The 14,688-nt window shown below is 37.7% G+C and overlaps 1 protein-coding gene across 7 annotated transcripts in view; it reads right to left on the minus strand.

The window, feature by feature from the left end:
• Nav3 (neuron navigator 3) overlaps nucleotides 1–14,688 on the minus strand; it is a 751,750-nt gene that overhangs the window by 156,559 nt on the left and 580,503 nt on the right. For all 7 annotated transcript variants that reach the window (XM_029482745.2, XM_029482744.2, XM_029482742.2 and 4 more), the window contains 2 exons: nucleotides 13,197–14,226; nucleotides 1,981–2,096 (listed from right to left, as the gene is read on the minus strand). In XM_029482745.2, coding sequence (XP_029338605.1) covers nucleotides 1,981–2,096; nucleotides 13,197–14,226 — 1,146 coding nt within the window. The remainder of the gene's footprint in view (nucleotides 1–1,980; nucleotides 2,097–13,196; nucleotides 14,227–14,688) is intronic.

Consider the following 14,688-nt stretch of genomic DNA (forward strand, 5'->3'; position numbering starts at 1 on the left):
ATGGGGCTAGAGAGATGGTTCAGTGTTTAAGAGCACGAGCCGTTCTTCTAGAGGACCAGGGTTCAACTCCTATTCAGCTTATGATGGCTCACATGTGTATGACATGTGTCATACACAGACCTATATGATGAATAGCAGCCATGGCAATGATGTTATGGAGAAGTTATAGTTCCCGATGATGCTAAGGACTAGGATCTGACCATGGGACTGCGTAGCTTGGAACAATAGTGAGATAAGGGTCCTGGAGAAGGCTAGGATGTTGGGATTGCCATTTATTCACACCCTGAAGATACCACAAATAAAGGCAGGGATTGCACTGGAGGAAGAGACAGTATTCCAGATCGTAAAGCTAAAGTCCAACACATAATGGGAATAAGAGTGACAGAATAGCACCGGATTCATTTCAGGATATATTTTCTGCTTCCTTTCCTTCCTCAAATGTGTGACCCACATAAAGAACTCATTACTTCCGCAAAATACTATTCCTTCTCTTAAGCCCCTTACATTATTATACTAATATCTGGTTTATGCTTCATTTTCAAATACTCCATTAAGATACCAGAACATTAAATAGAAATATTAATTAGAAATATGAAAGATGACTAAATGCAGACAGAACACAAAGCTTGAGAAATTAAAATATAGATTATTTCTTCCATCAGCACTACTCAGTGATAGGTTAGCTTTAGTGTTCCTTTGTGAAACTCGGCAATGCTTAAAATTTAAATTCTACTCGAATTCACTTGCAACTATAGATCGGAGTGTCTGGACTTCATAGGCGTAATGCAGATGTTCATGCACACTCAGTATGGTAATGGAAGCTTCTTCCTACCACGCTTTAGAAAATGTTTGTCACAACACAGGGACACAGAATCATCTTGACACGTCTCCAAAATCTCTGGGGTCTATATATACCATCAGCACAGTCATGTGTTCATATCATAATCTCCCCGGTCCCTGCACTGGCCCTGTGTTGTATTTACCATCTGAAACCACAGATGCCTAATCACATCACTAATTTTCATTCCGCAGGTTACTCATGAGTCTCATTATTCGGTGATGGGCATCTCCAGAAGGGTTAACGCTTGCTGAATTGAATTTCATGGCTATCAAAGTGCAGACACTTCTTAACCTCCCCTGTTGTGGTTACCTTTTTGATCCTTAGAGGCCTTGAAATAACACATGACTGTTCAGAAATTAAATTCTTCCTCATGTTTTTGCCTTTCGACTTAGCAGTGAACACATAAAGGCTAACACAAAGATTTATTGGAAAAGCAGACATGCCTCTACTTGCAAGTCTAACAAAATTTCTTAAATTCTTTTTCCGACCCATGACAATATAGTTCTCTAAGATGTTTCTAGGGTCCTCATGAAGAGTGAGTAGGACTATATTATACATAATAAATATATACATGATAAATTATATTAAAGGCTTTCCATATAACCCTAGGCTTATATGAATTACTGGAAAAATAATTGGCTCAAGCTGCAAATCCCCTTTCCCACAATTAAAAATCTGATAACTATACCTGGAAGATCTGCAATTTTTCTTATATCCACTATGCATATACATTGAAATATCTTTCCAACTAGATTTTTTTCCAATATGTACACTGGAGAAATGCTATAAACATCATGGAATTAAATATAGGACAGGATTTCATTGGCTATAAATGTTACAGTAAATGTTACATCTTTGATATATCTCCAAATGCCATACATATCTAAGGACCACTCTACTAACCATAGAAGTCTTCCAAAAAGCAAAATGCCTTAAAACAAATTATGCTTTCAGGTTCTGAAAAAAAAAACCACTATTTATTTATTTATTTATTACTATTTTCAGAGCAACAAGGAGATCATCTTAATCAGAACACCCAAATATGTGAGAAACGCTGAAGCATAAAACATATAGAGTCACACTGTGCAAAACTCACGGAGCCAACATGAGCTAATGGGAGATTACAAAAACTCACTTACCAGATATCTCTTCTAGGCATTGCTTAGCCGTCTTACTGTAGGAAGAATCCATCTTTGTGGGACTGGTACAGGAGTCAGCAGGTGGTAAAGAGGTGCCTTCATTTTCTGAATGTGCCCTGAAGTTAACCAAGAAGACAGAGACAAACAATCGTGGTCACTAATGAGTCATCAAAGCCATTCTTCAGCACAAGGAGAAATCAGCCCATTACAAGTTTTATATCAAGGTCAGTAACTCTGACCTATTTTTCTTTTTCTTTTACAATTGGGATGCTCTTCAGATACCTATCTGTATGAGAAATTAGGAGCTTATTTTATATCTCTCTGTGTGTGTGTACATATACATACATCCACACATATATACATATATGTGCATATATACATATATATGTATATATGTATATGTTTGTACACACACACACACACACACACACATATATATATATATATATATATATATATATATATATATATATATATACATCTCATCCACATGAGTGAGGTTTTGATTCAGATTTCCTGGATTTATCTGCACTTGAAAGCTTATATCTATCAACGGTTGATTGCATTGGGTATGGGTGTAGGGGCAAATGAAAAAAATGTGTCCATTTTATAGAACATCTGGCCATAAAACATTCTTGTAATCATAGTAAAGCATTGAAACCATACCTGAAACACTTTTTACTGCCTCTGTTATAAAATGTATCTACAATAGAATGCATAAGAATAAATAACAAATAGATAGTGAAACACTAATGTAGCTATGATGATGATGTAAGGATTCTGGGACATTGAAGTTAGAAACAAATGCTTTCACTGATCTCCCATGTACTTACATTTGTGCACATGTAAATAGTGTCCTGGGAAATGTAGTTAACAAGGAAAGGATTGTGTAATAAAACGGAGTGTAGTCACCTTAGGAATCATATACCTTTGATATTATGGTCTTACTTTATACAGTTTCCTTCCTCTATACACAGGTAAAAATTCTAGGGATCTCTTGAAACCGATACAAATTGCATACATACTAGATTCAAAAGCTCATGTTTGAGAAAGTCACAGCATGAGCCACTGAAACACAGGAGTCAAGCTGGCACAACACTGTCTGCTGCTGGACTATGCTTTTCAGAGATTCTACTTGCCTTACTTTAAATTCCATTTACAGCCCTGAGACTAATGTATGGCAAGTCATTCATAATTATATCGTAGCTCTAGAACACCTATAGAAATACTTGTCTGTGAACTAAAATGTCAGGATACCTCTGAGTCACGTTTTAACTAATCTATGGCTATTATCCTAAATCATAGTTTTGGGAAAAATAAAATGTGACTGCTGATCTTTAGAACGAGCTCACATTTCTGCAACACCTTGGGGCGAGGTCAGCCATCTCAGCATGTCAGAGGTACAAGAACATTAGGAGTCTAAAGCTAAACTGGGACATAGGCTGAGGCCAGCAGAGGATGGCAGGAAGAGGCAGAGGAAAAGATCAGAGAGGAAGGAATAAATGGGGAGATGGCTCAGTCTTTAAAGTGCTTGCCACACAACTGTGACCTGTGTTTGCATCCCCAGCGTCTACATAACTATCTAGATGCTATTATATGTCTGTAATCTCTGAGTGAAGAAGGCAGAGGTAGGCAACTCACTGGAGCTCACTGGCCTGCCCATACAGCTGTATTAAAGGACTGCCATGTTCTGTTGAAGATTCTGTCTCAAAATATAAAGTGGCTAGTAACCAAGTACCTGATGTTAACCTCTGGCCTCCATTCTAAGGCATCCACATGCAATTATGTACATAATGGATGAACATGTACTTATGTTTCACACAGATACAATACATGTGCATGTATACATATACACATGCATGAAATATATCACTGATATTTAGTTGGCAGATGTAAAAGTTGATAAGCTTGCTATGGTTTTTAAGAAATGATTTAAAGCTGTTTTATCCTTGGATAGATGTGTCATATATAGGAAGTAAAAATCAAAAGAGAAACAGAGCCAGGGTTGTATTCTCCTGACATATTAGTTTATTTTGTCTGAATAAGAAGGCAAAAGTCCTCTCATGTTTTCTAGGGTTTCTGCTTCCACATTGAACAAGTTTAAATAGTGAGTGTGGAGGTGCGCTAAAGTCACTGAAGAAAGCTACCTGGCTGCTATCCAAGCAGTGTCAAACAGACACCCAGCTCTGCAAGCTGGCCTTGACTCAAGACTGGCTTAAAAACCCTGCAGGTTCACTATGCAGGGACTTGTCTCCCAGCAGCTGATTTACCTTATGTGTTGACTGAAATGACTGTCTATAAAGCCCAATGTTAGTTGTTTCCTATTAGATCAACACAAATAGCTGTCATGGGGAGGCAGAAGGTGTGATCATAATAACTTCTAAAAATTCAGCGTCACTCTGGGAAAGTCTGTATGGAACATGAGAATATTTAGAATGTCGTGCTAGCAGAGATTTTGCTGTACCCAAAGCAGATCTTAGAAAGCATGTCTGAGCTGATGACTGTGGCTCGCCTCCTCACCTCACGAATTGGTTATTCAGCTCTGCTGGCTATGCCTCTATTGTCCCTTATCTGAGACACTTATAAAGAGTCTTCACATTTCTACTTACAGACTTTCCAATTGATTGTGTTAGTATGGGGTTCCAGTTGATTACCTTTTGGTGTCTTTTTAGTTTAAGACACAAGAGAATATTGTTTATATTGTTCCTCTTTGGTGGCTATGCCCTAGCATTCTCCACACAAGTCATTTACAGAAATTATTATATGGAAACAGATTAACTGTTAAAAAAAAGAACATAAGATGCTAAACTCCACATCATTTTCAAAGAACTTGGAAGCCTTCCTCCATTTATTTTCAGAAGTGGGTCACCTCAGACATCTCTGTTCCATGAATTTTATAAAACTGACAAATATCTAGTCCTTTCTCTATTTACAATAGTACTGGAATTAGATTTTAGCTCTGATCTATTGGGATGTAATCAACACTAATTACTAAAGTTTTGCCTTTTATACAAATAATCAAAGAAATTAGACAAGGTTCTTGACAATTTCCAAAAGTTCTCTATTTGGGGGACTACTATATACTGGTGGAATAAAAACATTTGGATCTTATCATGAAACTATTGGTGAGGACTTTAAAATTTCACAGGAACACTTTGCATAGTGAGTACTGCAAAGTATCCCTCGCTGGTCCACGCAACACAATCTAACATGACAACAGTGCATATTACATGTACCTACTGAAACTATCACCGGAAGCTTGGAAAATACTGTTTACCTTATGTAAAGTCCTAGTTTCCCATGTCTAAAAAGATGTTACTAGAAGTTAGCCCAAAATTAAAATTCCATTTTTATGTATTTTCTATGCAACAAGTATTGGTCTTGTGTAATATCTATGCAACAACACCCAACTTCATTCCAATTCTACAAGGTGGGTGCTACAAAACATATTACAATTTCTAGCTATCTGACCATTGACCAAGATAACCTTGTGTATGTTTAACCAATAGTCAAACTTGACTGCCTATAAATGGTGACTGTTAATCACTACTCTAACAATTTTAATGCATTCATAATCTATGAAATAAAATCAGACTCTAGTAGTCATTACTGGACACTCAGTATTTTACTTCAACTTCCCTGTGCTAGCACATCAGTCTAAAAGAGACAGTATCGAATGTGACAGTGTCAATTTACGTATTCTAAATGTTACATTTTACTGGCCATTTAAACAATTTGATAACTCATGTTACGTGCTATCGAATTTGATCTTTTGTGAGAGTACTTTTATATTGACCTAAATATAATCGTGCATAATTTGTGATGTAAATGCATATGTATATGTGACCACTTAGACAACCTAGAAGCAGTAACATGGTTTTAAATATAATCCTCCATGAATAGAAACCAGGGCTCACTGAATAACAGATGAAGCTAATTTAGGGAATGCACAAAATGAGTCAAACGGACACTAAACCACACAAAAAAGAGTGTGGAAAAGTGGAAATGCTTGTGAAAAAGTCATACAGAGCAGCCTGAGGGATTTCCCAGTGTCATAAATAGGGAGATTTTTAAACATCAAAGTAGATTATGTTGGCAGTGTATTATATCTCATGAAATAAAATAGGACTCTATTAGCCCCTACAGTATGGATGGACAGATAACAGAGAGAAACCATTTTCTTAAACATGAAATACATACAGATGAAAAATAGAATTATAAAATAATTTATAATTATTAGAATATAATTTTAATTCAGACATGCAACTTCAAAGGATCCTGTAAGCTTTGAGATCATGGAAATTAAGAACAATTTTTTTTCAAAAGTTTCAAACTAACTTCCTCCACAAATGTTTATTAAATGTAAATGGAATTAATTTTAAAATAGAAAACTATAGGGAATATGACCTTAAAGAAGCAAACACATCTTCTGTCAGAATAATAGCAAATATAAGTAATCACATCGTGCCTTTAGAGTAAGCAATAGGATGAACATAGCTTTGATTGTGTGGCACTGGAGGAAAATAAGCCCATTTGTCTAAAGATGGGTAAATATTAGACAGAGCCAGATGAAGGAAGAATACTGGAATATTCTTTAAAATATCAGTGTCAGAAAAATCAAGGACAGAGTGTATGTAGAACAGGCTCCTAGGAAGACATGACTACCATGTAGAACATTAATTTTTAAATTGCTTTAAGTAGTGCCTTGGGGATGATTAATACAATTAAAGAGTATTTTTAGTTATTTTAAATACAGCAAACACACATACACACACACACACACACACACACACAGAGAGAGAGAGAGAGAGAGAGAGAGAGAGAGAGAGAGAGAGAGAGAGAGAGAGAGAGAGAGAGAAGGTATTGACATTACCTTAAGTTTCCTAAAGATTTAAATTTTTTCCAGAATATCTGAAAGTAAAACTCAAAAGCCAGATACAAGAAAGTTTGCCCATACCCCTCTATGCTAGAAAATGTGAGATTACAGCAGGGTTCAATACAATAGTACATCTTCTAGTAGCAGGTCTGTATTTCATCTTTAAAACACTGCAGGGTAAGGGCATTTAGACTACTCCCCAGTGCAGAAAAATAAGCCAAAGACAGGCTTGCGAGACAAGAATTCAATAGTCTTTAGTGTGTGCTGATGACCAATTATGCCCCATTCACATAAATCTACCACCGCCGTCGAATCTGCAGCGGTTGGCCTGAGGACGTACAATGCTTTCTCTGAAAGACAGTTATGCGCGCCACATTTCAATCTTTGTAAGCTCACAGCTCCTCCTACACACACAACTTGTCGTTCAACAAATAACCTGAGCTTCAACATTGTAAGCACTTTCGAAACCAGTGTTTTTCATTCTTTGCCTTTCAGAATCCAGCGTATTCAAATGACCAATCCCCATAGAACCTCCTAGGAGAATCTGGACTGGATATCTTACAACCCAAATTTCATATATCAGTCTATGATGCTGTTTCCAGAGTGATACTCACTTACATCATAAGAAAAAATGCTTGCAATAATAATTCATTGACAGCATTTTATAAATACAGAGCGTTACAGCGCATACAATGTATATTTAATAGGTAGATTTGCAACACTTAGTGCTTCTCCTTTCTTCATTAGTCATGTCCTACCTGCTGGTCTAAGGGAGGTTATTTCACTTTTGAATAGCTGTGATGGTTGTGAACTTTTTCTGTTGAACTTAGCAACTAGGTTAAATTCTCTACCTTTTAATATTACATTTTTTTCTGTCCATCATGTGAGTAAAGTTTATAATAACATTAAAATATGCACACCTTTGTGAGGATAATCGAGTTACAAATGATCTGTGAAATACGTTGTACCAGATTAGCAATTAGATTGTACAAAATCCTTTAACTATCGTAACCTAATATTGTATTCATGGAACTCTGAATGTACAGTTGGGTTAGAGAGGGTATTATGAAGCATGTATTGGTGTTCCACTAGGAGTGGTATTTTAAAAGGTGTCCTGGTAGCTTTTGTCACTGTGGCATAAGCCAGGAAGAAGAAACATCAGTGAGAAAATGCACCCCTCAGATTGGAGTATAGGCAAGCCTGTGATTTTTGATTAATGATTGACTTAGAAGGGCCCATCACATGGGGGAAGTATGCCTTATTGGCTGATGATTCTGAGTTGTATAAGAAACCAGGCTAAGCAAGGCATGACGAGCTAGCCAGTAAGGAGTGTCCCTCCATGGTTTGTGCTTCAGTTCCTGCCTGCAAGGTCCTACATTCCTTGACTCCTTGATCTGAACTTCTCAGGGATAGACTATTACCTGGAAATGAAACATGAAATGAGCCCTCTCCTCCCTAATTGGTTTTGATCATGGAGACTTATCCTAGCAATAGTAACATAACTCAGACAGTAAGAAAAGCCTACATCAAGAAGAGAAAAGGAAATTAAGTCACCCTCAGCACAATCATTTTCCAATTCTATATAGGTTACTTAAGTATATAAATATACATATTTGTACATTTTCATTCATATGAAAGATGTGTATTATGCCAATTTGTACTAATTTAAAAATTCATGCTTATTCTTTATAAATGATCTTTTGAGGTGTATACTTTCTTCTAGGCCAGGCTGCTCACAGTCATTCATTTCCCCTAACTTCCCACTGAAGTGTTGGGATCCACAGATATTCACTACCATGCTCCATGGACAAGTGGTTGAGAAATCTGAAAATGTATTACTGACATTTTCCTAGTATGAATTTCCTGGTAATAAATGCTCGGTCTTTTTCCCACATTGCAGAAAGAACTGACAAGCAGAGGAGAACGTGTCCTCACGTTCAGGCTCACTGAACATAAAATGTGGGCAGCCAGTCGGAATCTGTTTCAGAGGCAACTTTTGCAGGCTTTGTGAATTTCTGAGATCATTACTTTTCTGAATTTAAATCACCGCTCCTCCATTTCTGATAAATAGGGATACTATCACATACTCATGGATTTGTGCTAAAGTTTATGTCAAGAAGTGAATATCAATCTTGTAACATGGATGAATTCAGTAAGCAAGCACTTTACAGACGATATTTTAAAAGATGATACTACCATTATAAAATCATAAATCATGAGTATTATCATATCTAAAATTAACATCTCCTATAAACCATGTCAAAGAGCTTCAGGGAGTGTTCTTACATAAATAGGAATAGTTAAAATGAGAAAGGACACATAGTTCCACACTCAAAATGTCATGAATCAGGAATATAAGCATCTCTCTCTCTCATGGCAGGAAAGCATGAGTATTTAGAGGATATAATTTTATTATTTATAATTTTTGGGATAATATTTCATAGTTCTGTCATGTATGGAGTACTATACAATGAGTTTTATTCATTTTATTTATTTTAACTATTTTATATTATTAATAATAACCTGAGTATAATCATTGACATTAATAATGGTGGTTTTACATGGAACTGCTTCCTTCGATCTTTTAAAAAAAGCTAGCCTATATCAATCGCTGAAAGTTTTGTAGGAGGCTGTGTAATGCATGAAAAATGTTTATCAACACAGCATGACTATCAACCCAGTCTTGAGTAGAGTCATATAAGGTAGCTTTGATTCTTTCATCTCCACCTTAGAGACTGGAAAACTGAAGTTTTTTTTTTTAATTTTTAATATTTTTTATTACATATTTTCCTCAATTACATTTCCAATGCTATCCCAAAAGTCCCCCATAGCGCCCCCCACTTCCCTACCCACCCATTCCCATTCTTTTGGCCCTGGCATTCCCCTATATTGGGGCATATAAAGTTTGCAAGTCCAATGGGCCTCTCTTTCCAGTGATGGCCGACTAGGCCATCTGGATTGCAAGCTTGTACAACCACTCTGGAAATCAGTCTGGCGGTTCCTCAGAAAATTGGACATAGTACTACCGGAGGATCCAGCAATACCTCTCCTGGGCATATATCCAGAAGATGTCCCAACCGGTAAGAAGGACACATGCACCACTATGTTCATAGCAGCCCTATTTATAATAGCCAGAAGCTGGAAAGAACCCAGATGTCCCTCAACAGAGGAATGGATACAGAAATTATGGTACATTTACACAATGGAGTACTACTCAGCTATTAAAAAGAATGAATTTATGAAATTCCTAGCCAAATGGATGGACCTGGAGGGCATCATCTTGAGTGAGGTAACACAATCACAAAGGAACTCACACAATATGTATTCACTGATAAGTGGATATTAGCCCAAAACTTAGGATACCCAAGATATAAGATACAATTTGCTAAACGCATGAAACTCAAGAAGAATGAAGACCAAAGTGTGGACACTGTGCCCCTTCTTAGAATTGGGAACAAAACACCCATGGAAGGAGTTACAGAAAACTGAAGTTCTAAATCCTTACATATGTCACTAGAAGTCACATGAACAATCATTGGTGGCAACCCATGTGGCTCTAAGATCCGTGGCCTCAAGTCTGTTGGGCCATGTTTCTACCAACAGCAATGCAAGACTGTGTCTACTCTCTGTGTTCCTAGCCAGTGGGCCATGACACCACACATCTATAAAAATTTTCTTTAAAGGGAGAAATGAAAGTTTCAAAGTGTATGGAGAATCTGTTTGGGCTACATGGCACACCCACAAGTACTACCAGCTAAGCTGCGCTCCTTTCTCATAACTGTATACAGGTGACATGGGATATTATTCAAATGTAAGAGAGGAGGAAGCCTGTCATTTGATGCATAAAGGATGGATCTGGAGGGCAAGAAGATGCAAACAGTAAACCATTTTCTTTCCTGCATTTGAGGTTAAACAAAAGAGGGGTGGGGTGGGGAAAGCTGATCTCAGAGAATGAGAGATTAGTCATATGTTAGTGGAAGGGATAGTTTTGGGAACTATTATTCAGGGACACAAAATTTGTTTTTAATAGGAGATAATAAGCTTAGGAAACCTAAAGTTTAGTACAAGATGGTAACTCCTTGCACCTTGTAATAACAGAATGCACATGAATTCTATAGAAGGGGTATGAAGTATGCTCATGACACAAATGGTAACTGTGTGTGAAAGCATGTTGATTAGTTATTTTTATTCATTTCATATGCGAAATGATGATATATGTGGTAACTGTATTTAACTTTATGTATCTATTTTAAAAATTGAAGAATTACCACCAAAGGGTTCTGTGTCTTATGTAGATAAATTCAGTAGCAATATAGAGTAAAGAGAGACTACTTTGGTAACTGTCTAGTAGTATGTGTATTTCAGATGTACATAATATCTGAAATTATATCTATATTGTATGTTTGCTATAAATAGTTTAGAATGCATGCCCCAAATACACAGTTGCAATACAGAGTTATCTCAAATGTTAATCAAGATTAAGAGTACTGAATCACACTGGTTCTGATCACAAATGCACCACTAATCCCAGCCTGATCTGCAGAGTGAGTTCTAGGACAGCCAGGGATATATAGAAACCCTGTCTCGGAAAGAAGAAGAAGGAGAAGAAGAAGAAGAAGTAGAAGAAGAAGAAGAAGAAGAAGAAGAAGAAGAAGAAGAAGAAGAAGAAGAAGAAGAAGAAGAAGAAGAAGAAGAAGAAGAAGAAGAAGAAGAGGAGGAAGAGGAGGAGGAGGAGGAGGAGGAGGAGGAGGAGGAGGAGGAGGAAGAAAAAGGGTGGAATAATTATATTTTCAAATGGAATCCACAAAATTTTCATTTGCTTAATTTTTATCACAATAAACAAATAAGACTGTGCCACTTGCAGAAATAAGCTGGATGAATATGTAAATGTAGCTATTCATTTTCACTGACAAATAATATTTGATTTAAAAATGGACTAATGTCAAAAACCAAATTAGAAAATGATTGATGTCTTTAAAAAAATACTTGAAATGCACACATGTGCTGAGTATGATATAGTTAAAGCTCTGTGCTTTTCTTATATCATTGAAATGTGGATTTTGACTGTGGCATCTTCATTTTTGATTAGCCAGTTGCAGACATTGGAATGAGAACCAAATGACTCTCCTGATCCAGGTACAAAGGCTTAAATGCACTGCTACTGGAGTCAGAATAGCAATAAGTACAAGGGCTGTCATATGCCCCACCCCAATCAAATTTAACAAATGTAACAATTAGAAATTATCCTTAATGAGTGTATAGGAACTTGGAAAAAAATGGTTCTTTCAAGAGAAAAATAAGCAAGTTACAATTCTTGGTTTTATTTTTAAAAGCCATATATCCTGTACATTAATAAATATTTCACTGCAGTCTTGAATCTGTGATAATTATAGGAAGCCTTGCTTCCTGTTCCTAAAAATATCTCATATCCTTTAAATCTGACAACCTCTCAAAAGGATGGGACCAGAGCAGACATTATTCTTCCCCTGGTAAGGTCTTTACTAACCAGAGAGTGAACTAAATTAGGCTCATACAAGTGGCTGACAGAACACTGATTGATGAGGCAAGTCACAGCATGAGAAAAATCATCTTCTTTGGTAACTATGTAGTAATATGTACATATCTTAGATATAATACATAATCGTGTTTGATGTATACGGTTTAGAATGCATACCCCAAAACTACAAAATATGAATATACTACTTCTAGAATTGTTTTCATCTACAAACTTGTATTTAGTAGTAGGAATTTAACATAACATTTACTTTGTGAATGCTATACCTTACAAAAACATTCAGTGACTTACACTATACTAAAATGTAGAACAAATATATCCATTACCTTTGTTATTATTTTAAACTCTACTAACAGCTGAAGGAAATGAAAGTAGGAAAGTTTTAAGTGACTTGTTTAAAGTCAGGAGCCGTCAAATGGTACAGCTGGGAATTCAGTGTATATGTGTATGCCCTTGGGGACAACTATTTTAATCATTATACTTTAGCCCAAACATGACAACAAAAAAATTGTCAGTGCCTTAAGTCTGAGAATTATTTTAGGAGACAGTTTGCGCTAATAGCAGTCCCCAGTTGCCAGTCATACCAGGGTAGTATGATGAACAACTAACCATGAGAAATGTATGCCACCTGGTGAGGGCAGGATGGAAGTTAATTTTTGAAGGCCCTCAGCTTCCGACACATGGTAACGTTTCTGCAGACTAAGCTTTTGTGCCAAACTCTAGTCTGTAGCTTCAAAGAGAAACGTTGTCAAATGCCCATTTAACTTAATGTTACTTGTGTAAATATGCAGATCTGCGAACACAGGCCCACAGAGGCCACCTCACCTATAAATGAACGGAGCCACCGTGGCTGTGTTGGGATGACTGTGCTGCTGCTGCTGAGGAAGCTGGACAGCTCCATTGCCAGGGCTCTGTCCACTGCTGTGTGCGACCTGCATAACACAGGAGCTGGAGGAAGATGCTTGCCCAGCTTCCCGCCCGTCCAGAGGGGTAGAGAGGCTGGGCGTGCTTGCTTTCTCCGTCGTGATGGCCTTTGGGAAGGCCTGAGAAGAGCTTCCCTTGCTAGTCCTGAATTTCTCAGACTCTTTACTTGCTGCGCTGCCAGGTGAAATAGTTTGCTTTGGCGTGGGCACCTTTGAGCCTGGCTTTGGAATTCCACTGGACGATGGAATTAAGCTTTCTTTCTTGGCCGCTGCAGCCTTGCTGCCCTTTGGGATCAAGCTTGCGATTTTAGAAGTCTTTTTTGGAGCTGCCTCCGTCGTCACCTGGTCCTTCTCTTCTTTTCCCGACTTGTCAGCGCAGGCTTTATTCTTGTCCCTGGTCTTTTCCTCTTTTTCTTTTGGCTGCAGCAAAGACTTTTTATTGCTGAAATTTTTGCTTCCTGCTTTCGGAGGGGTTAATTTGGGTGACACTTTGGGGCTGCTGTTTGTCGAGCCACCACTATTCAGACCACTGTTAAAACCTTCCATTTCTCCTGATTCAGAAAAGACATCATCTTCTCTTCCACCATCGTTTGATCCAGAACTGGGAGCCTGAGGGGGGCGTAGTGCTGTCCGGGCATTAACCAGCTTGAATTTTTCAAGCATAGATTTCTGTCCTGAAGGAGCGCTTTTGACCCCTTCTGTGACAGGGGGCTTCAGTCTGTCTGAAGATGGTGTGGGAGACGTGGCTGGGCTTGGCTGCTTCACTGCCAGCATGGTAGAGGTGGCACTGTGCTTGACATTCATGGACTTGCTGCGCCAGGGCTTGCTGGCACTCGGGGAAGGGATGGCTGAGGCTGGGGTTTGCCCAGAAGTGCTGGGAGGCTGTGTGTTTCCATTTATACCTGAAGATGGTTGAGGTCCTTTGGGGGAGTCTGCACATGGATAAGAAAAAAAAATTAGAAAGATGAATTTGTCTTACTCACTTATAAATCACCACTGCACTTTTTTTTTCCTTTCCTTAAAAAAGACAGGTATCTCTGTGTCTGTGTGTGGGTATGTATATGTGTGTACAAGTTCCAACAGAGGCCAGAAAAGGGAATCAGGCTCCCTGGCACTGGAGTTGCTGGTGGTTGTGAACCAGCTAATATGTGTACTGGGATTCATGTCTTCTGCAAAAGCGTCATATATTCTTGGCCACCGAGCCATCTCTCCAATCGCACGTATTTCCTAATCACATACATATTTACTATGTAGCATTAATTACTTCTGTGTTATGATTTTCACTCTTTATAATTTGGTTACTCTTTGGAAGGCATTAATTTCAGGGAGCAAACTAAATACATACTCAAGTTACTCTTACCAAATGAAATTTAGGCCAGGCAGTGGTGGCACAC

This window comes from Mus caroli, unplaced genomic scaffold (genome assembly GCF_978045245.1).
Source record: "Mus caroli unplaced genomic scaffold, Mus_caroli_1 scaffold_9, whole genome shotgun sequence".
NCBI classification, from domain to species: domain Eukaryota; kingdom Metazoa; phylum Chordata; class Mammalia; order Rodentia; family Muridae; genus Mus; species Mus caroli.